Source organism: Heloderma suspectum, chromosome 7, assembly GCF_057233095.1.
Source record: "Heloderma suspectum isolate Gila_16-S chromosome 7, 16-S_ref, whole genome shotgun sequence".
Taxonomy (NCBI): Eukaryota; Metazoa; Chordata; class Lepidosauria; order Squamata; family Helodermatidae; genus Heloderma; species Heloderma suspectum.
In genome coordinates this window covers 31,025,158-31,047,454 of record NC_139464.1, presented here as the reverse complement: position 1 = coordinate 31,047,454, position 22,297 = coordinate 31,025,158, and the positions used below count along the sequence as shown (strand labels likewise).

General features: G+C 49.5%; 2 protein-coding genes and 1 pseudogene across 3 annotated transcripts in view; 1 reads left to right on the top strand and 2 right to left on the bottom strand.

The window, feature by feature from the left end:
* DENND11 (DENN domain containing 11) overlaps positions 1–20,117 on the bottom strand; it is a 44,698-nt gene extending 24,581 nt beyond the window's left edge. The window contains exon 1 of the mRNA XM_084809476.1: positions 19,762–20,117. Coding sequence (XP_084665602.1) covers positions 19,762–19,975 — 214 coding nt within the window. The 5' untranslated portion in view covers positions 19,976–20,117. The remainder of the gene's footprint in view (positions 1–19,761) is intronic.
* LOC146339473 (uncharacterized) lies at positions 5,557–8,952 on the bottom strand (annotated as a pseudogene).
* WEE2 (WEE2 oocyte meiosis inhibiting kinase) overlaps positions 20,059–22,297 on the top strand; it is a 39,026-nt gene continuing 36,787 nt past the window's right edge. The window contains exon 1 of one of the 2 annotated variants that reach the window (XM_084809475.1): positions 20,059–20,448. The gene's annotated coding sequence lies outside the window, so the exon portion shown is untranslated. Of the gene's footprint in view, positions 21,151–22,297 lie in introns of both variants that reach the window. The other variant, XM_084809474.1, reaches the window with a different exon arrangement.

Below are 22,297 nucleotides of genomic sequence, written 5' to 3'. Positions count from 1 at the left end.
GGCCCATCTACCTCAGTACTATTTGCACCGACTAGCATTGGCTCCCTAGGATTTCACACATATCTCTCCCGGCCTATCCTAGAGATGCTGGTGATTGAAACTGGGACTTTCTCAGACCTGGCATCAGCATGCGGCATGCTGTTAGGGCACCAAAGCTCTAGCAGGGCCCACTGCAGGGCTGATACCTGCCCTGGGCTCCCTGCTCTGGGTGGCTGGGTGTAAGCCACCTTTTTCATTTCCCACAATGCCCTTGACGGGGCATCTCTCTAGGGCACTCTGGGAAATGTAAATAGTGGCTCCAGTTCAGCTCTGATCATAATGCTGTTGCCAGCTGCTCCCACCGGGACCCATCAGAGAGCCAGTGTGGTGCAGCGGCCAGAGTGCTGGACTGGGACTCGGGAGACCTGGGTTCTAGTCCCCACTCGGCCGTGGAAGCTCACTGGGTGACTTTGGGCCAGTCACAGACTCTCAGCCCAACCTACCTCACAGGGTTGTTGTTGTGAGGATAAAATGGAGGAGGAGGAGGACTATGTACGCCACCTTGGGTTCCTTAAGGAGGAAGAAAAGGCGGGATAGAAATGTAACAAATAAATAAATCAGTGTAGGAGAGGGCCCCCCGGACCCATTCTGTCACTCAAACCTGGAGCCAGCGCTATATTTTCTGCGGGGGTGCAGAACCTCAGGCCAAGGGCCCCACTCCAACCCTCCGGGAGTCCCAAGAAGGCTCTGCCCCCTTCAACCACCAATTGGTGGTTGGGTTTCCCAGTGTTTGTGCAGTTTTTTCCACACTCTAAAGGGCTGAAATGCCTCTCCTAAGGCTTAGCTACTAGCCGTATGGGCTTTCAGCAAAAAGAACGCTGCCATTTTTTTGTTTTCGTCCCGCTTCTTTTGCCTTCAGCCCCACCCACCACTGAAACGCGGCCCCCAAAGGCTTCGCAAAAATGTAATTTGGCACTAGGGCTGGATGAGGTTCCTCTTCCCTGATCTTCTCCATGAAAAATATGAGGTCTGCCACTGGGCTACGGCCGGCAATTTGTTTGTTTTAAAATGGACATCCCCTTTCATAAGATACAGGTGGCCTCACTGAACGTTAAGTCTGCAGACTACCCTTTTTGGAGAGCTTATGGATATGTATGATGGCTGAAAAAGGGTAGAAAATGTTCCAACCGTAAATACACTGTCAGGGTCCAGCATCAGCACTGCAGCGGGCCTTGTAGTTTATAGCTTATTTATTTATTTCATTTCATTTTTATACTGCCCAATGTGAACTGTCGTGTTGGAGGAAAATTCTGAGAGTGCCTTGGACTGCAAGAAGATCAAACCACTCCACACTCCAGGAAATAAAGGCAGACTGCTCACTTGAGAGAATGATATTAAAGGCAAAACTGAAGTACTTTTGCCACATAATGAGAAGACAGGAGACCCTGGAGAAGATGCTGATGCTAGGGAAAGTGGAAGGCAAAAGGAAGAGGGGCCGACCAAGGGCAAGATGGATGGATGATATGCTGGAGGTGACAGACTCGACCTTGAGGGTGCTGGGGATGGTGACGGCCGCCAGGAAGCTCTGGTGTGGGCTGGTCCATGAAGTCATGAAGAGTCGGAAGCGACTGAACGAATAAACAACAATACTGCCCAATAACCGAAGCTCTCTGGGCGGTTCACAAAAATTAAAACCAAAGAGCACACAATAAAACAATATAAAATATATAAAACATTAAAACCACAGTATAACAATACAACCAGAATAAACCCAGAATAAAACCTAGCAGCAATACAGAGATTTAAAATACAGATTTAAAACAGCAAAGCTAAAAGTCTAGAAAGCTAAATGCCTGGGGAAATAAAAAGGTCTTCACCTAAGCTAAGATTTGGCTAGAAGTAGCCTGGAAGGGCTTGGGCCTGTTCAGCCTCTGGAATGTCAGAATATGTGTGAGCTTATCTCTGTCAGAGTTCTCAGGGCAGAGCCAGGGAGAGTCACTGCTATTCCCCATCCACCTGCTGGTTTGGCCTTGGCAGGTAGGGAGGCTGGAAGATGTCCATGAGAACCTGACAGAGGTGGGGTGGAGTTTGCAGAAGGGTCACGCAGTGTCAATGCTGGAGGGCCAAGCAGTGACACCCTGTTTAGACAGGGGCCCTGCTGAAAGGCTAAAGGCCCTTGTCTGTCAAGGGCTGTGGAGGGGGTGTCTTACAGTCACGCCTCCCCCTTTTATGCTGATGCAAAGGCGGAGAGCTTTTGCTAGGAACATCTCGTCTTCATTGCCCGAAGCCTCCTCTGTTTGGATCTATCATTGTCTGGGTTTCTGGAGGCACTCTGCTCATGGACTCTCCCTTAACTGGAACGTTGGATTGCTAAAGACTTGCCATGAAAAGTACTGTGAGGCTTTTCAAAGACTTGAACTCTTGTTTGCTGTGGACTGTGTGTCTTCGTTTGTCATCAGCTCAGTGAACCGGGAGGCTGAGTTTGATCTACGACTTTTGGACTTCCCTCTGCCTGGACTCATGCAGCGTGGAGTTACCAATGCAAAAGTGGTGGAACGGAACTCCTTGCGTGTGTGGGTATGCAAGGACTTGACAGGCCTCGACCACGTAGCCTAGAGTTATCAACAAAGTATTAAAAGTTAAACTAACTCTCTGTGGGTGTGTATTTGTTTAGGCCTTTCAAGAATTTACCCCATTGGTTTTATTTATTTATTTTATTTCTATACCGCCCAATAGCTGAAGCTCTCTGGGCGGTTCACAAAAATTAAAACCAAACAACACACAATAAAACAATTTAAAATATATAGAACATTAAAACCACAATATAACAATACAACCACAATAAAACCTAGCAGCAGTGCAGGAGTTTAAAATACAGATTTAAAACAGCAAAGCTAAAAGTCTAAAAAGCTAAAATGCTAAAATGCCTGGGAAAATAAAAAGGACTTCACCTGGCGCCGAAAGGAATACAATGTAGGTGCCAGGCGAACCTCACTAGGGAGCTCATTCCAGAGCCGGGGTGCCACAACAGAAAAAGCCCTCCTCCTAGTAGCCACCCGCCTCACTTCCTTTGGCAGGGGCTCACGGAGAAGGGCCGCTGATGATGATCTTAAGGTCCGGGCAGGCATATATGGGAGGAGGCGATCCTTGGTTGCCTGAGGGATCATCCCCATTCCTTGTCCAGGGTTTGGAACCCCATGTACAGATTTCCTGGGTTAGATGCACCAGGAATCCTGTGTCCCTTCCCTTTGTTCAGAGCCGTGGAACCACAGCAATGGGGAAACCACACTGATGTGGTTTCTCAGTCACGGTGGTAGCGATTAGCTTTAGACTGTTCTGGAATTACACAGAGCCAATGTAATGTATAGAGCTTATAGTTACTGACCATCAGCTATATGATTTCTGAAGAGTGTAACTGTTAAGCTTTTGCCATGGGATTTCCTGCAATAAAAAAGTCTCACTGACTTGGGTGTCCGGTGTCAGATTGCCTGAGCATGTGTACAGGGGGGGGACTGGAAACCAGACATACACCTCGGACTAGATAATCTTGGGACGGCCTCCAGGAAGAAACACCAGTATGCTGGCAGCTTTGGAGATAAATTTTGTGTGTGAAGGAGGGAGGGGGGAGCTTGTCTGTTGGGATGAAACTCTCAGCTGCCTGGGGCACTATTTTGCCTCCACAATTTTGTTTGTCTTAAGTAAAACAAATACAAGGAACAGGATTGAAAGGTAGAAAAGGGCAGCGCTGATGTCATGGGGTGGAGCATGATGACAACAACCTGCTATAGCAGCCTTCCCCAATGTGGCGGTCTCCTGATGTGTTGGACTAAAGCTCCCATAAATGGCTGGGGATGCTGGGAGTTGTAGTCCAACACATCTGGAGGGTGCCAGGTTGGGGAAAGCAGTAGCTAGGGCCCCTCGCTGCATCTCTGAATGTGGTAAATGAGGATCTGATCTCGATTACGAATGGGAAGATAGGGTGGGGAGGAGGACTTAGAAGTGTCCATAGATTCCCATATTTGCAGTAAACGGCAAAAAATGGGGTGCTCAGGGAGGGGGCTTTAACCACCCCAGTTTGCTAGGTCCCATGGCTTTCCTAGTCTGGAATGGGATGAGCCGATGCATAAACTAGCTAAGCAGTATATGGCTTGTCGGAATCTTTGGGTAGTATCCAATGTTAGCCTTAAGTAGAGTAGGCACATTGACATGAATAGGACTTAAATTAGCCATGACTAAGTTACGTCCCATTCATTTCAGTGGGTCTATTCTATGTAGGATTAACATTGGATACTACCCATTAGGTCCATCCAGAGCAAGGACAGGCAACCTAGTGCCCTCCAGATGTTTTGGACTACAACTCCACAATCCCAGACCATTGGCCAGGCTGGCTGAGACTTAAGGGAGTTGGAGTGAATATCTGGAGAGTATCAGGTTGCCTACCCCTGTATCAACTTTCCCTCATCACAAGGCATGGAACAGTTTGTTTTAAATTCAGCCTTGTATTTAAGCACTCACTGGGCAGCCAGAAGTGACAAGGAATTGTATGCAGGAGGAAATACATTTTTGATGTGGACTAGAGCCAGGCCTGCTCCCTGCTCCTGCAATCTGTCCTTCTTCCCTTTCCTCTGTAGTGCCCGGCAGGGATTAGGCTGAGAGTGCCTCTCCTGCACCACCACCAACCCCTCCACCCATGCAGAGACTACTTCCAGTGAATAAACCGGTGCTTACTTCTGAGTCAACCATTTGCAATTCTTCCAGAAACGGGCCATTAAAAACCATTTTTTGCAGGCAAGTCAATTTTGTGGGCTTACTTACAAGGCTGTTTTCAGTTGACCGTTTTAAAAAAAACATACAGTAACATTTCCCAGGCCTCCTCGTGTGCATGTGTGCTTAAATATACTGCTGCTCCCTCAGGCCTTGTAAGATTGGGCAGGCTAAAAATAAACAATCCAAATTAAAAACAGCAACATCCCTGGCACTAAAGTCTACCAAGCTCTTGATACCTGGGTAAGAGCGGTACGGTGCATGAAAAGGGGCAGGCTCCAGACCTCCTTCCAACGGTGTTTCCCCCTTTCCTCCCCTCCAAACTCTCCCTCCTCTCCCCACCCGCCCAACACCGTGCCCACATGAAGTCACTCCTTTGTTTGCTCTAGCATTTTGCCTCACCGATTCCTACCTCTTCCCCCTTGTTCAGTTCCCTGCCACGTCACCCATTTCACGCACACAGAGCAAGGCAGCCAGGCGGCTTGCCAGACAAACACAGGTAATTTGGGGCTAATGGGCTTAAGCAGACGGTCAGCCTCTGTGGGAGAGGCACGCCGCGCGCCAACTCTCACGGTATACAGAACGTGCCGAGTAGGAAGAGGCAAGATAGTGGCTTCATTAGACGTTTCCTGGGGCTTCAGTTCCGTTTGCTTTCACGTTGACGTAGATCACCCTTCTCCCAGCCTGGTGCCCTGTAGATCTGTTGGACTGCAACTCCCAGCATCCCCCAGCCAGCATGGCTGGCTGGGGGATGCTGAGAGTTGCAGTCCAACAGATCTACAGGGTACCAGGTTGGGAAAGGCCAGCTTAGCTGTTTCAAACAAGAGCAGGGGCTTTGTTTTGTTTTTGGTCACTGTATCTATTCAGTGGTGCACCTTACCCACCACCACCTTTGAACCCTGTGTATAAAATCTAGAACATTGATGCCGCTCTGTTTGCTGTTTCCCTCCTCCTCCTCCTGAAGCACCCCACTGAGTCAGGATCAGTAACACCGGGGCCATTCAAACATTTATTATTATTTTATTATATTTATTTATATTCCGCCTTTTCCCCAATACTGGGACTCAAGGTGGCCTTACAACATTAAAACTGCTACAATTAAAACCTATAAATAGAAATATAAATACAACTGTATAAAAGTTAAAAATATAATTAAATCATCAATATTAAAATTATAAAGATATTAAAACATTAAAAGACAACCAGAACAATAAAAATGGTATCCATACGTCGCATTTTCCCAGGTCCAGACTAGCTATCCCCAAAGGCCTGCTGGAACAAAAAAGTTTTTGCATGCCTGCGAAAACATATCAAGGAGAGTGCCACTCTCGCCTCCCTGAGAAGGGAGTTCCAGAGCCTTGGGGCAGCCACCGAGAAGGCCCTCTCCCGCATTCCCACCAGGCGTGCCTGTGATGATGGCGGGATGGCGAGAAGGGCTTCCCCTGAAGATCTCAGGGCACGAGTAAGCTCATAAGGGAGAATACAGTCTTTCAGATAACCTGGACCCGAGCCGTATAGGGCTTTATAGGACATAACCAGCACTTTGAATTGTGCCCAGAAACAGACTGGGAGCCAGTGAAGCTGTTTTAACAGGGGAGTTGTATACTCCCTGTAACCAGCCCCAGTCAGCAGTCTGGCCACAGTTGTTTGAACCAGCTGAAGTTTCCGAACACTCTTCTGAGGCAGCCCCACGTAGAGCGCGTTACAGTAACCCAAACGGGATGTAACTAAGGCGTGTGTCACTGTGGCCAAGTCAGACATCTCAAGGAACGGGTGCAGCTGGCGCACTAGCTTCAACTGTGCAAATGCACTCCTGGCCACCGCTGAAACCTGGGCATCCAGGCTCAGGGCTGAATCCAGAAGTACACCCAAGCTGCGAACCTGTGTCTTCAGGGGGAGTGTAACCCCATCCAGCACAAGCTGTATCCCTATTCCCTGATCTACCTTTCGACTGACCAGGAGCACCTCTGTCTTGTCTGGATTAAGCTTCAGTTTGTTTGCCCTCATCCAATCCATTACTGCCGACAGACACTAGTTCAGCACCCCAACAGCTTCCTTGGAATTAGATGGAAAGGAAAAGTAGAGTTGGGTGTCGTCAGCGTACTGGTGACACCGAACCCCCAAACTCCGGACAACCTCCCCCAGTGGTTTCATGTATATGTTAAATAGCATGGAGGAGAAAACAGAACCCTGAGGGACCCCACAAGCCAATGGCCAGGGAGGCGAACAGGAGTCCCCCAGCACCACCTTCTGGGTCCGCCCCTCCAAGAAGGAATGGAGCCACTGTAAAACAATGCCTCCAAGTCCCATCCCAGCGAGGCGGCCCAGAAGGATACCATGGTCGATGGTATCGAAAGCCGCTGAGAGGTCCAGCAGAACCAACAGGGACACGCTCCCCCTGTCTAGTTCCCGGCGTAGGTCATCCACCAAGGTGACCAAAGCTGTTTCTGTCCCATAACTGGGTCTGAAGCCAGATTGAAATGGATCTAGGTAATCTGTCTCATCCAGGAATCTCCGGAGTTGGGAGGCCACAATGCACTCCAATATCTTGCCCAGAAATGGAATATTGGAGACTGGCCAATAATTATCCAATATAGTGGGGTTCAGGGAGGGCTTTTTTAACAAAGGTCTCACCACCACCTCTTTCAGGCAGGCTGGAACTCTGCCTTGCCTAAGGGAGGCATTAACCACTCCCTTTACCCACTCGGCCAGTCCACCTCTGGCTGCTTTTATGAGCCAGGAAGGGCAAGGATCTAGAACACACGTGGTGGCTCTCACCTCTCCCAGGATTCTGTCTACATCCCCAGGCTGTACAAACTGAAAAGTATCCAACAACCCTGGACAAGCGGAGGCCACCATTACATCCATTGAGTCTGTATCAACTGTAGTGTCCAAGTCAGAGCGGATCCAAGCAATTTTGTCTGCAAAGTGCTGAGCAAATTGTTCACAGCGGGCTGTCAAGAGGTTTAAGTTATCCTCTTGCGGGCTAGTGTATAAAAGACCCCTGACCACTCAAAACAGCTCCGCTGGATGGCTCTTTGCAGACGCAATAGTGGCAGAAAAAAAAAAATTATTTGCTGCCCGTATTGCCACAGAGTAGGCCTTCAAATAGGCTCTAGCCCATGTTCGATCGGATTCACTCCGAGTTTTCTGCCAACGTCGCTCCAGTCGTCTTCTCACTCGTTTCATCACTGCCAGCTCCCTAGAAAACCAGAGTGCTGGTACAGCTCCACTTCATGAGAGAGGACGCTCAGGAGTGATTGTGTCCACGGCCCTGGTCATTTCTCCATTCCAGAGATCAGCCAGGGCTTTGACAGAATTGCCTGCCGAGGCAACAGGAAAATCCCCAAGAGCCGTCAGGAAACCATTCGGATCCATCAGCCTCCTGGGGCGGACCATCTTAATCGGCCCTCCACCCCTGCAGAGGTTCTGAGTGCCAGCAAGTATAAACCCCACCAGGTAGTGATCTGTCCATGACAACGGAACTATAGAGAGTTCCTCCACACTCAGATCACTATCACCACATCCAGCACAGAAAATGAGGTCCAGAGTGTGCCCAGCAGCATGGGTGGGGCCAGATACCTTCTGGGACAGACCCATGGTTGTCATGGTGGACATGAAGTCCTGAGCAGCTCCCAAAAGGGCAGCCTCAGCATGGATGTTGAAATCCCCCAGCATAACAAGCTGAGGAGTCTCCAACACCAAACCTGAGACTACCCCGGTTAGCTCAGGAAGAGAGACTGTCGAACAGCGGGGTGGACGGTACGCCAACAGAATCCCTATTCTGTCCCGGGCACCCACCTTCAAATACACACACTCGAACCCAGCAGACTGCGGGATAGGGCACCTGGTAAGGGGGATCGAATCACAATAGACCACTGCCACTCCACCTCCCCGCCCCCCAGGTCTTGCCTGCTGCTGAACAGAGAACCCAGGAGGGCAGAGCTGAGAGAGATTAACCCCCTCAGCTTCGTCCAGCCAGGTCTCTGTAATACAAGCCAGGTCAGTGCGCTCATCCAGGATCAAGTCCTGGATAGCAGCTGTTTTACCATTCACTGACCTGGCATTCAGCAGCAGCAGTTTCAACCCAGGGGGTCTGTTGCCAGGGCCATCCAAGTTATTTGAATTGGGGGACAGTTTAGGGACAGTCAGCACCCTATTGTTACACACTCTGCCTTTAGAGTGTGACTGTCTCCCCCGATAATGCCATTAACAACACACAGGCCAGGTTTGCACAATCATTTTGACCCACAGTGGCTTAAAAAAGCTACCATGGTTTGTGGTATGTGCCGGGAGCCTGTGGGTGCCCATTCCGTAACCCCACTCCTGCTCATGGGTTGTTGTGACATCCAAACACGGCGAGGACGGATCACTGGCGTGCTTAACAAACCCCCCAGAGCCCATGGGCTGTTTGAGGGTTGTAGGTGGTCTGTTAACCACGCCAACGACCCACCCTTGTCAGGTTCAGATGACATGACAACCTATGAGCAGGGGTTGGGGTATGGAACAGGTGCCCACAGGTGCCCAGCACATACCGCAAACCACGGCGGCTTATTTAAGCCACTATGGGTCACAATGACCGTGCAAACCAGGTCACTGTTTGGCATTACACGAACTGGCATAGGGCTAGCATATTCCTTCCTCCCCTCACGTGTGGCAATTAGTAACTTCCTGTTTCAGTTTGTGGCAAACCATAGTTTGCTGTTTTGTCCAAATGGGCAAACTATGGTTTGTGCTTGCCTACAAACCAAGATCGCAAACCAGGATCAGAAGATATGAATTGCTGTGGGTAAAGGGAGGAAAAGAAGCAGAGGGGAGCATGTGAGGCCCTCAGGGCTCATTCTTGAAGACCAAACCATGGTTTGGCATCATGTCTGTATGCACTTGGTGCCTTGTGACAGAATAAGATTGCTCCTGAAAGAAAGGTTTCACTCAAAACGTGCTCCCAGGAGTCACGGACTCAATAAAACAACAGTGACACTTCCAATTCCCAATGGAATATGGAAAGGGCCTTGGGAGACCCGAGTTCTAATCCCCACTTGGCCATGAAGCGCAAGGTGGCCTACCTCACAAGATTGTTGTGAAGATAAAATGGAGAAGAGAAGGATTGTGTACACCGCCTTGGGCTTCTTGGAGGAAAGACAAGATATAAGACAGCAAGACGTAGGGAGGTGTGTAACCATAATGATGTGGAGGTAGGGTGGCATCTCTGTTCTGCATAATGCTCCTGCTCCCACACATGCCAGCATTGAAAGGAAAGGATAATGAAGGCTGCATGGAATCCTCAACTTTTTCTAGCTCTATTGCTGCTCCACAGGTTAGCCATCCTGCAGGATGCTTTGGGAGAAGCTAGGACACCAGCTATTAGAAAATCAATATAAGTTTGTCGTGTAGATGTGCCTGTGCCCAATGGTATCAGTAGCAGTAGTAGGCCTAGATGGAAGGCCAGGGAAAGAAAAGACAGAGGTCACAGCCTGGTCATTTCAGTCATGGCTGATGCTTCTGTGTCTTCTGACATACACACCTGCAAATGTTTACTTCATCCAGTTAAATTCCCCCCTTTTCCTGTTGCAGCTTCTGCCTCTCCTTTGGGCAGCTTTTATAAATGCATGGATCACGGCAGAAAGACTAAAAGCAGAGGGAGGAGCCAACCTGGTTCCCTTCAGATGTTTTAGAGACTTGAACTCCCAGAATCTCTGACCATTGCCCATGCTGGCTGGAGCTTATGGGAGTTGTAGTCCAAAACATCTGGAAGGCATCAGGTTGCCTATCCTGCTAAACGGGTTCTGAGGAATGCATTACCTCCATATAACTTTAAGGAGGGCGGGGGAATCACAAAATGTTGTGGCACACACATCAATGACGAGATGAACCCATAAACTGCTCCCCTGACTCTTCTGCAACTGCATTCCACTATAGCTATAGATGCACCAATATTAGGTCATATCCAATGCTAGTCCTACTTAGAGTAGACCCACTGAAATGAATGGGACTTCAGTTAGACTAACATTGGATACAACCCCTTGAGGAAAGAATTACATTTCTTACAACAAAAGATTGCTGTTCTGAGCGCTTCAAAATGTCGTAGCACTGAAAGTTCTACCTTAACAGAAGATGTCCAGATCCTGCAATACATACGTGTAACAACCGCATGTTTCTTGCATCAGAAAAATTACGTAAATAGGATCCTTGTTTCTCACATCCCACCAATAAATGCAGGGGGAATGCCCTATCTAAGAGATACGTGGCGGCCCAGCCAAGCTAATCCCTGAACAAGCATGTTAACAATACAGCATGTTTGCGAAGCATAAGAATATTTCCTTCATGAGGTGACTAATTTGCAGCAGCAGCAGGACTTTCAATTAAGCAAAAAAGGAGAACTTGAACTAACTACAAATTTGTGGTCAGAGAGGGATTAGCAAGAAAACACTCAGACATCAACACTCACTAGAAATGTAATGGACCGGGGTGGGAAGCGTAGGCTGATATTATCCTTTGCTTCAACAAGAGGCAAAAAGACACAAAGGCATATGAGAAAACAACACACAGCATTTTTGTTTAAACTGACTGTTATTAGGTTGTGTATGTGATATTTTAGCCATGCCTTGGTTGTTGGGTTTTTATCTAGAACCAGCATCTTTTTAAACTTCCTTGTATGTTTAACATATTCACAATTTGCATATTTGGATAGCTCTGCACCTAGATTGTTGTGCACATAGGCAGGAGAGAAATCCATAAACCGTAATACGAGCTTTCCACTGCTTACCCATGGATACTAAGCCCCCCGTGCTGTGCTTGAAGTTGGCACACAGAGCAAGCCCATTTACATCCATTACTGAGGAGGAAAAAGTTCTCAAGTGTCCCTTCTTTCAAGGACTTTTTTATTCTACCATTTTGCAGGTTTGTAAAAAAAAAAAAAAAATCATGGAAAAGTTCCAAAGTTACTTTCAAAGACCTTCTTTTTGATTGTTTTTTCTTCTGGCCAACATAGCTACCTTTGCTTTGTGCGTGTGTCTTTCATACATTGTCTCTCTGCCTTAGCTAAGTCCTTTGCCTTGCTTGGACCAGCTCCACCACTACTTACACACAGAAAGACAACAACACCATAGAGCCTGTATCTTTGCATATGCGGCTTTCATCAGAGAAACAGAAACGGAATGCCCAGAACTTCCAAAAAGCAAGAGCTAGTAGTCAGGCTGGACAGAGCCATTTTCATGACATCCATTTACAGCTGAAACTAAGCCCAAGTACGTATAACTTGAACTGGACATATTTTTTTCACCATCTTCCTTCCATCCCTTTGTTCCCCTCCCCCACCCCCATTGCCTCCCAGTATCATAGGTGTTAATTCCTTCTCTGGGATGTCTAGAAAGAATGCATATATGATCTATGCTGTCTGCATGCTACGATCCCACAGATGGAAAAACCAAGAATGTGCCTTCCAGAACAGAACTCAGCTTCCCAAGAGCCTCGCCTTCCTATCTTTCTTCCCTAAAAACAAGTTTCTAGTTCTTATGATTGAAAAGTATATGAGCAATGCCTGCCGAGGTCACAGAATGTGAACAAGATTTCCAGAGTTACCTTCAGTGTCCTGAATTGTTCCTTGCGCTCTCCCCACTGCTTACAAAATCAGAATAAATTGTTACACTGGAATGAGGTCACCCAAACCTTCCCACTTCTTAGGAAGTGAGCCTATGGGTCCATCTAGCCCTGCCATCACCGACTGGCAGCAACAGCTCTCCAGGGTTTCAGGCAGGATTCCTTCCTAGCCCTACCTGGAGATGCAGGGGATTGAACCTGGGACCTTCTACATGCAAAGCAAGTGCTTTGCCACTGAGCTACGGCTTCCTCTTAAGCTTATATCTTGCCTCTCCCTAGGTTAACTGGAAAATCACAGCACCAGCCCCTTTCACAGAGCTTTTGAGCCATGCCCGGTTTCCCACCTAGCATGAGATTGGCTCCCTGTCTCCAGTGGAGGCTGGTGGCTCTGATGTTGGTGGGGTGATGGATCCACTCCGGGTTTCAGTCAGAACTCTAAAGGAGCTATCCAATGTCAAAGGAGCTATCCGCACCTGACTGAAACCCGGAGTGGAGTCACTGCCCCACTGTCATCAGAGCCACCAGCCTCTACTAGCTGGCTCCTTGCCTACACCCCTCTCCCCACTGGGATGCGATGCTCGGCCCAGTCTGCCTCTAGACTTCACAGAGCATCACTGGGGCTCAAGGAGGTACCAGGACGGAGGGTCGCCCCGCTTACACTGGTGTCACACTGTCTTTAGAGACAGACGAGGCAAAGTGAGAATCTTGTGCTGCTTTTGCCCGTTCCAGGTTGGAGGGGGCCCTGAGCAAAGTGTCCTGTGGTGCCCCTCCTTCCTCTGTCAGGGGTCCTGCTGGGCTTAGCTGGCTGCATTAGTAAAGTTCCAGCAGATGCTGGGCAGCTGAGTCTAACCACTCCCTTAATTCCCTCGATGGCCCTGGAGCAATGCTATGTCCAGGGCATTGTGGATAATGAAAAGGAAGGGTGGCTAGATCCAGCCACCAGGCCCTACTGGGCTCACACAACACGCTAACCCACACTCAGTGGTTGAGTGTGGGCTGCTGTTGAATCGTGGGTTATCCTGTTGTCTGAACGTAGTGCGTTTTCCACAGGATGGGTTAGCATGTTGTCTGAACACAGTGCATTTTCTACAGGGTGGCTTGTTAACCATGCAGTGTGGCTTGTTAACCACTGTGAACAACCCAACAACAAACCATGGGTTCTCAAGGCTTGTTTGAGAAAAATAAGCCACACTGCATGCTTAACAAGCCAATCAGCAGAAAATGCACTGTGTTCAGACAATACGCTAACCCACAGTACAATAACTCATGGGTCAATAACCCACCCTCAACCACTGAGGGTAGGTTAGCGTGCTGTGTGAACCCAGACAATACCAGACCAGGGGAAAACATAAATAAGAGGGGCCTAGGGCAGAAATCAGCAGTGGACTCTGTTAGGACCCTGGCAACTGCCCACAGATACCAGATGCCTCAGCACCATAAAACTAAGACGCACACACAGGGGGAAGAGGAGGGGGAAGAATCAGCAGCAGCCACCAATTATGAAGCCAGGCTGAACTTTCTAGACCATGATAATGGTGCAATCAAGGTTGGCCCAAGACATTTTGCTGCCTGCTGAGAAGAGCAAGATGGCGGCATCCCTGCCCTTTTCATGTATAAAAGCTAGGGATGGCGGAGAATTTCTCCCCGAATCTTCGGGGGGCCAAGCGCCAACACATTCGGCCCCCCGAAATCGGCGGTGAAATTCTCCGCCCCCCCCCCCCGGGATGGGACTTACCTTTGGCGAATGTCCCTCCCGGCGGCGGGTCCCGGCGGCGGTTCGGCACGGGCGGGGGCGGCGGCTGGTCTCCCGACCGGCTGTCGCCGCCGCCATTGCAAAAAAAAAAAACTAAAGTAAAAAAAAAACACACACACCCGTGCATAGGCTACGTAACGATTTACGTAGCCTATCACGGCTAGATTTCCAAAGTCAGCCGTGATAGGCTACGTAAATCGTCACGTAGCCTATCATGGGTGACTTTGAAAAAAAAAAAAAGTGCGTACGCAAATGGCGGCTCCCATGGGGACCGCCATTTGCGTTCCTTATTTTGGCACGTCTAGTCTAAGTAAAGATTTACGTAGACTACGGCGAAAATAAGGGCAACGCAAATAGCGTGCCCTTATTTTCGCCGTAGTCTACGTAAATCTTTACATAGACTAGACGTGCCAAAATAAGGAACGCAAATGGTGGTCCCCATGGGAGCCGCCATTTGCATACGTGCTTTTTTTTTTCCCAAAGTCACCCGTGATAGGCTACGTGACGATTTACGTAGCCTATCACGGCTGACTTTGGAAATCTAGCCGTGATAGGCTACGTAAATCGTCACGTAGCCTATCATGGGGTCTTTTTTTTTTACTTTTTGTTTCACGGCCGGGGAGACGGGGTGCTTCTCCCTGGCCTGAATTTCGGCCGGGCGAGGCGGGAAGCCTCCCCCCCGGCCTGAATTTCAGCCGGGCGAGGAGGGAAGCCTCCCCCCCCTCGCCTGAACTTCGGGGGAGAAGCGAAGCGCCTCCCCCCCACCGCGAAGCCAAGCTGCGAAAAGGTAAGTGACTTTCGTACATCCCTAATAAAAGCTGACTGGACTGGCATTTGAATCTTTCTTCAGCACTGGGGATAGGACAGCGGCCTCCACGGCACCTGAAGACAGCAGGCTAGCTTAGGGGGCGCAGGGCACCCAGGTCTCTCCTCCAACCTTGCTGCCGCCTCCCAGCATCTGCCCCCTGAGGTGACACCTCACTCTGCGTAATGGTTGGGCCGGCCCTGGGTGCAATTATGCATTTTTCCTTATAAAACAGGCTTGTATTTAACAACTTGCCTGGTAGTCACAGGCAACCAGGAATTCCATACACACGAGCAACAAAGCTGGGGAAGGAAACACAGATTGCTCCATCCCTCCTCCGACAGCCCATTTGGTTTCTGTGCTAGCCACGGAGGAAGGAAAGCCTCTTTTCCTCTGCAACCAGCATGGAAATGCAGAGGGCTGGCAGAAGAGGGAAAGATCGATCTGTCCGTCTTCTGCCAGTCCACTTGGTAAAAGACTTTAAAGAAACCCCTGCCAAGAAGCCAGAAGCCGGCATTTCCATGTAAGCCAATGGAGGATGGGGATTAACTTCTTCTGTGGCCAGCATGGAAATACAGGCTACTAGCTTCATAGCAGTCCTGTAAAAAATTTTGCCGGCTTGTAACTTTTATTGGCTTATTTACAAGGCTGTTGTAAATGTCAACTGAACAAATACCACTGAATAAACACAAAGTCTGAAGTCACCCTCCAAGTACGGGAGAGGGAGAGGGAGAGGGAGAGGGAGAGGGAGAGGGAGAGGGAGAGGGAAAGAAAGAAAGAAAGAAAGAAAGAAAGAAAGAAAGAAAGAAAGACAGCCAGCCAGCCAGCCAGCCAGCCTGTGTTAGCTACTTCCTCAATGGAGACTTAAGTCCTCCCCCCCCCCCCCGCAACCCACACACCCTGCTTTGGGCTTTTTGAAAGTACCCACTCTCCTCACTCCACCTGCAATACAGTAGGCACACAAACGCCACCATATAGCAATTCCAGAAAAACATGAAGCAACATCCTAAGGACAAACAAGCATTCATCACACACCTATTCATTACAAGTTTCATAATCAAACTGGGCAGACTTTGCATCATGTGGCTAGAGATTCTTCAAGGCATTTAAGAACCACGGAAGATAAGTGCTCTTCAAGCAAAGCATTCATGATCAAGCTTCAGGAAACCAAGGTGCCATTCAACAGTCTCCCAAGCTAGGTGAACTCAAGCGACTATGGCAGAGCCAGATATGTGTGTATATTGCCTTGGGTACGTTTGGACACAGGGGTGATCCATACTTAAATGAAAGAGCATTCAAGAACCCAAGATTAGGGCCAAACAGGAAATAGGTTACCTGCACTAACTTATTCAAGGTAAGTGAGTCATGTGTGAATGTGATATAATTGCCAAATAATGGGTATCCGCTGACACACAGTCTGATCCTTTGCACATTAACTTGAATTCAATGGAACTTACTTCCATGTAAGCATACACAGGACTTCAACTTTAGGATAACCAATTCATTTCAATAAGGCATACAAAGGTACATTTTAAAATCGTGCCACTGTGCAACCATTGGCCACATATATTTCCAAAGGGTTTATTGCAACTGGCAGCCCAGCTCTGTTGAAAACCTGCGACATATTCATGCAATGAATAAAGGAAACCACAGAAGGGAAATGTTTAGGTGCTCTGAAGAATAATGAAGACACAAGAGCTTCACATCACCAATATTTTGCAATGAAGACTCAGCTCTGTTCTGCTCATCCTTAAAAAGGAGGAACTGGTCTTAATTCTCACCCAGGGCCTATTTCCAAGAGCAAAGCTTACTCCAGGAATGTGAACTAGTAATAGAGATAGGTACCTCTAAGCATGTGTAGAGTGCTTTCCCTTGCCAGCTAAGAAATCACAACCAACATTTGTACAGTTAGAGCTAAAGAGCAGGACATCCAGGGTGGATAGCATTCTGGAACCTACGGATACCACCACCCTCTCATTCTAACTTGGAATGGGCGCAATCCACAGAACAGAAGGGGAAAGAGCTACATGCTCATGCAGGCAGCCAGTTTGCCCCTGCCTGGCTCCTGCCGCAGCAGGAGTGGTTAAACTAACCAGGAATCAAAACCGTAGTCTGAGCTCCAAACTGGTGCTCCTGGCCTGTTGTGCCCCTTATAAGCCAGGATCACAAACCAGGGTTTGTTCATGGCTTACAGTTTCTAGCTTGTTCAGGAGCAACAAGTCAGGAACCCCAGTTTGGAGGACACACTACGCTTTCTATTCCTGATTGGTTTAACCTCTCCGGTGGTGGGAGGAGCTAAACTGGAATAGGCCGTGCAGCAAGCCAGAATCGTCCAGAATTCTGGCTTACCATCACGCACGAACGCAGAAACGTATAGGAAGACTTTTATTTATCCTTGAAGATAAGAATGAAAAGGGATACCTGCTTTGTTTAGCCATCATGGCTGGCAGACCTTTCTTCCACCATTAATTTGTTTCATCCCCTTTGAAAGCCAGCCTTCCCCAACATGGTGCCCTCCAGATATTTTGGACTTCAACTCCTATCAGCCCAAGCTAACATGGCTAATGGTCAGGAATGCTGGGAGTTGTAGTCCAAAGTATCTGGAGGGCACCATGTTAGGGAAGGCTGATCTAAGCCAATGGCCATCACTGCATCTCCTGGCAGTGAGTTCTGTAAATTAGAGTCATGTTGTGCCAAGACTGGGGAACCTGCAGCACCCCAGATGCTGTTAAACTACAACTCCCATCATCCCCAGCAACTGGCCATGTTGGCTGTGGATAATGAGAGTTGGAGTCCAATGACATCTGGAGGGCGGCAGTTTCTCACCCTTGCTTAAACATGAATGAATCAAGTTAGCAAAGCTGGGGTGGCGGGAAGGGGACAAACACTTCACATACAGGTCATGTCTATCTCACTTGGTGACATTTACACTGTTGGTTACATCCACAGGCAAAGTTTAAGGAAGGAAAAGGACCAACATGTTTCTTTGAGGATCTGGTAACGCTCATCACAGGACAGGCTCAGGGGTTCAGAGTGAGGTGAGGCCTAGAATTCCCATGGCTTCTTTTGCATCTGGTACTCCTGAAGGAATGTGCTTTTTCTGAAGATGCTTTTATCTCCCAAGCTCCTGACAGTCCGTGGGGAAGAATCCTGTTACTTCTGTTGGAAGGTGCTACTAAGCTCCCCTCCGCCAGCCAAATAATAAACCATACATAAACCACTTTTATGGCTGGGACAACTGTGATTCCTGGACGCTCTGTCCAAGGAAATCTTTCCAGTTATACCTGCGGGGCAAAGCCAGACATAAAGGTGTAGGGGGGAGGGGGAGCTCACTTCCGGTGGAAAGATGCTGACTGCCATTCAGAGCAGCAGGGCAAGTTCAACACACACACGTATTTCCCACACCAGATACCAAAATGCCTTGAGCTAGCCCTGTTCTAGGATCTTTTGAGAACACAAGTTCAGATTAAAGCCAATAGTCCCAAAATTAGTTGAAGAGGAAGGACACACTTATCGTAACTATTCCAGATCTCTGAGAGAGTAGCAAGGCTGCTCTAGATTTTTGAGGGCACTTGGGCAAGAAACCCACAATGGGCCCTTTCACCACCATTGTCACCATCTGTTACTCCTCATCCTCTTCCTCATCATTGCTACTATTTGCTCGCTTGGCAGGCAGAGAGCCGGTGAGCAAGTAGGTCATGGTATCTCCTGCTCCTCCTCACCACATTCTCTGTGCCAGAGCCAGAGGCAGGTGAACACACAGATTGCGATGATGAAGAGAAGGCCTTATTCAAGAAGGCCTTTGGCCTATAAATGGGCTTGTTGGGTTGGATGCTGTTTGTGTATATATATATTCATTCTGTAATTGTTATGCTTTTAATGTACTGTTTTGATCAATTTTAATTGTACCTGTAAGCTGCCTTGAGTGCTATTTTTTGGCAGAAAGGCGGGGTACAATTCAATTCAATTCAATAAATCTTCTAGCAGCCTTTCCCAGCCTTGGGCCCCAAATGTGCACAACTCCCACCACCCCTTGCCACTGGCTCAAATTTGAAAAGGCTGTTTTAGAGAAACCTTCCCACATATCTGTGGGGCAAAAGCAACCTTCCCGTAAGGTTAAGGGGTGTGTGCGCGCGCATGCAATCACCTCAGGTGGTTGCCATTAAAGACAGAACACCCAGGGGTGGAGATAATACAGGTCAGCCTTCTCCAATCTGGTGCCAACCAGATGCTTTGGACTTCAGTTCCCATCAGCCCCAGGCAGCAAGGCAAAAGGTCAGGAATTCTCGGTGCTGTAGTCCAAAACATCTGGACGGCACCAGGCTGGAGAAGCCTGCTGTAAGCCGGCCTCCTCCACCACCTTCGCAAACAGGTGTGAACAGTCTTCCCAGAGGGATGATTTACTGTTGACATTGGGCCATTCTCTGGACATCATGAGCCAGCGGGAAGAGGCCAGACAGCCCTGCCTACTCCCAACCTGCTGGAAAGGTAAATACCAGCTGAGCCGTGCCCTCCGACCTGGAAACCGCGGCCCCGAATCTCGCAGAGAGCTGCGGTTACTCCACGAGGAGGGGGGAATACAAGCGCACTCTGCACATGGGCAGAGACACTGGGTTCTTCCAGATCAGAGACCTGCCGCCACCCGCACAAAAAGGGCTCCGGAGCAAAATCCAAGGTCCTATGAAGAAGGGGGGGGGGGTCGCTGCTGTAGAAGCAGCCAGCCATCAGGGGCAAAGTCGGATTTCAAAGGGGGTAGGGTGGGTGTGAAATCGAAGGCCACCAAGCCGCCGCCGCCGCCACCCCGGGAATGGAGAGGGCGGCGATCGCGCGTTCTCATCCCCGCCGCCGCTGCGAGCCTTACCGGTGCGGGAGTCGAAGGTGACCACGAACACCGCGACGATCTGGTCCTCCTCTACCTGCTCGGGGTCCTGGGGGCGCCCCCCGGGGCCGCCGCTTCCCCATCCCGAGGAGGCGCAAGAGCCCCCCCAGCCGCCGGGCTCGGCCGGCTCCGGCAAGGAGACGGCCGGGCCCTCGGCCCAGAACAGGAGCGGCGCGTCGTCGGCTTGCTCCACCATGGCCCAGCCAGCAGCGGTGCGCCGAGGTGAGGGGCGGCGCTTGGCGGCCTGCGGGAACGCCCGCTCTCCGCCCCCGGCCGGCCGCCTTCCCCCGGCCGAGCCGGGGAAGCCAGGAGGAGGCCTCTCCGCGCGCGCCCCCGGGTCACCTGACGCGCCTGGCTTACTCGGAGAAGGAGTCCGGCGCGTCCCGATCCTCGCGCGCGCGCGTGTCGGGCGGCCTTGATCCTGCGCAGGCTAACTTGGAAGGGGGAGCCCGCCCCCGAGCATGTTTACTCGGAAGTAAGCCCTGCTGTGGTCGATGGAGCTTGCTGCCGGATAAGTAAGCATTGGATCGGAGCACCTAAGAGCAGAATCCTATGCAGGTTTACTCTAGAAGTAAATCCTACTTAAAAAAACACACACGCACAAAACAACGGCAGAATTGAAGGCTGCACGCCCAGTACCCGCGTACCTGGGAGTAAGCCCAAACTGAGGTCAGTGGGACTTACTTTGGAATGGGATTGGCGTTTATAGAGTTTCCCTGTCAGCCCCTCTAATGGAATAATCTTAAACGCACCCACTAGGCAGTACTTCCCGTTGAAATCAGTGATATTTGAATTCTGAGTAGACAAGTGTAGGGAGTGTGTGTGTGTGTGTGTTTTAAAAAACATATATCCCACCTATCTGCGAGGACTTTAATACAGATTGGGAGCAGCACTGCTCAAAAAACTTGGGGAGAAGGAGAAGCCAGTTTTGTATACATCTGTGGTGCTGGAGAAGACTCTTACCAGTCCCCTGGACTGCAAGGAGGTCAAATCAGTCCATCCTAAAGGAAATCAACCCTGAGTGCTCATTGGATGGGCAGATACTGAAGCTGAAGCTCAAATATTTTGGCCACCTAATGCGAAGAGAAAACTCCCTGGAAAAGACCCTGATGCTGGGAAAGACTGAAGGCAAAAGGAGAAGGGGACGGCAGAGGATGAGATGGCTAGATAGCATCACAGATGCAATGAATATGAACTTGAGCACGCTCCGGGAGAGAGCGCAGGACAGGAAGGCCCGGCGTGCTATGGTCCATGGGGTCACGAAGAGTCGGACACGACTGAACGACTGAACAACAACATAGTGCCCGACCACCCCATTTTGTATACATCTGTGGTTTCCTCTCCATTTTGTCCTCACAACAACCCTATGAGGTAGGTTAGGCATACACAGGGTGACCAGACTAAAGTGAGCCTTATGGCTAAGAGAGAAATTGAGTCTCTTTCTGACAGTGTCTAAGCACTACACTGGGTGTAGCGTTATTTGCCTCAGTGGGATGTACTCCTTAGTAAGTGGAGTTAGGAGTGCAGGTACGCTTATCTGTGAGTGAGGTCTGTTGGGAAAAGTAGGACTTCTGAGTAAATGTGCATAGAACCGGGCTGCAAGTCCCAGGCTGTTAGACAATGCTTACTCACCAGTAAATGTGCAAAGGACTGCACCTAACAGCACTATGTCTATGGATGTTTACTCAGAAATAAAGTCAGCCTGGTACTTTGACTCGGAAGTAAATCCCACTAAGTTCAAATCCCACTAGCGGTGCAATCCTATGCATTTTTAGACAGAAAAAAAGTCCTACAACTCCCAGCATTCCCCAGCCAGCCATTCTGCCTGGGCCATGCTGGAAGTTGGAGGCCTTTTTTCTGTCCAAACATGCCTAGGATTGCACCTTTATACAAGGGGTGCAGAACCTTAGGCTTGGAGGCCAAATCCAACCCACGCAGGGTTTCAGTCTGGCCCTCTACGGTTCCACAGATGCCTCTGCTCCCTTTTGCCCAACCACCGTTTGGTGGTTTCACAGGTTTTGTGCAGTTTTCCCCCCATTCTCAAAGGCCGGAATGCCTCTCCTAAGTCTTTGTTACTGGCCGTAAGAGCCTTATGCTAAAATATGGCGGTAGTTTCTTCCCACCCCTTCTGCCCTTGGACCAGTGCTTCTTGCCTTTAGCTTTGCCCTGCACTGGAATGGGGGGGGGGGAAGTATGTGGCTCAGTGGGAGAGCCCCTGCTTTGCATGCAGAAGGTCCCAAGTTTGATCCCTGGCATCTCTTGGTAGGGCTGGAAAAACTCCTGCCTGAAACCCTGGAGAGCTGCTGCCAGCCAGTGTTGACAATACTGGGCTAGATGGCCCAGTAGAAGGCAGCTGCCTAAGTTCCTATCGAATGCAGCCCCCCCCGCCCCCCCCATCTTCTCCAAAATGGAATTTCATCCCTCAGGCTGAAAGAGGGTTGATGCCCCTGCTTCATAAGGGGCCTGGCCATTGGTCTATCTAGCCCAGGATTTCGACTTGACTGGCAGCAGCTCTGCA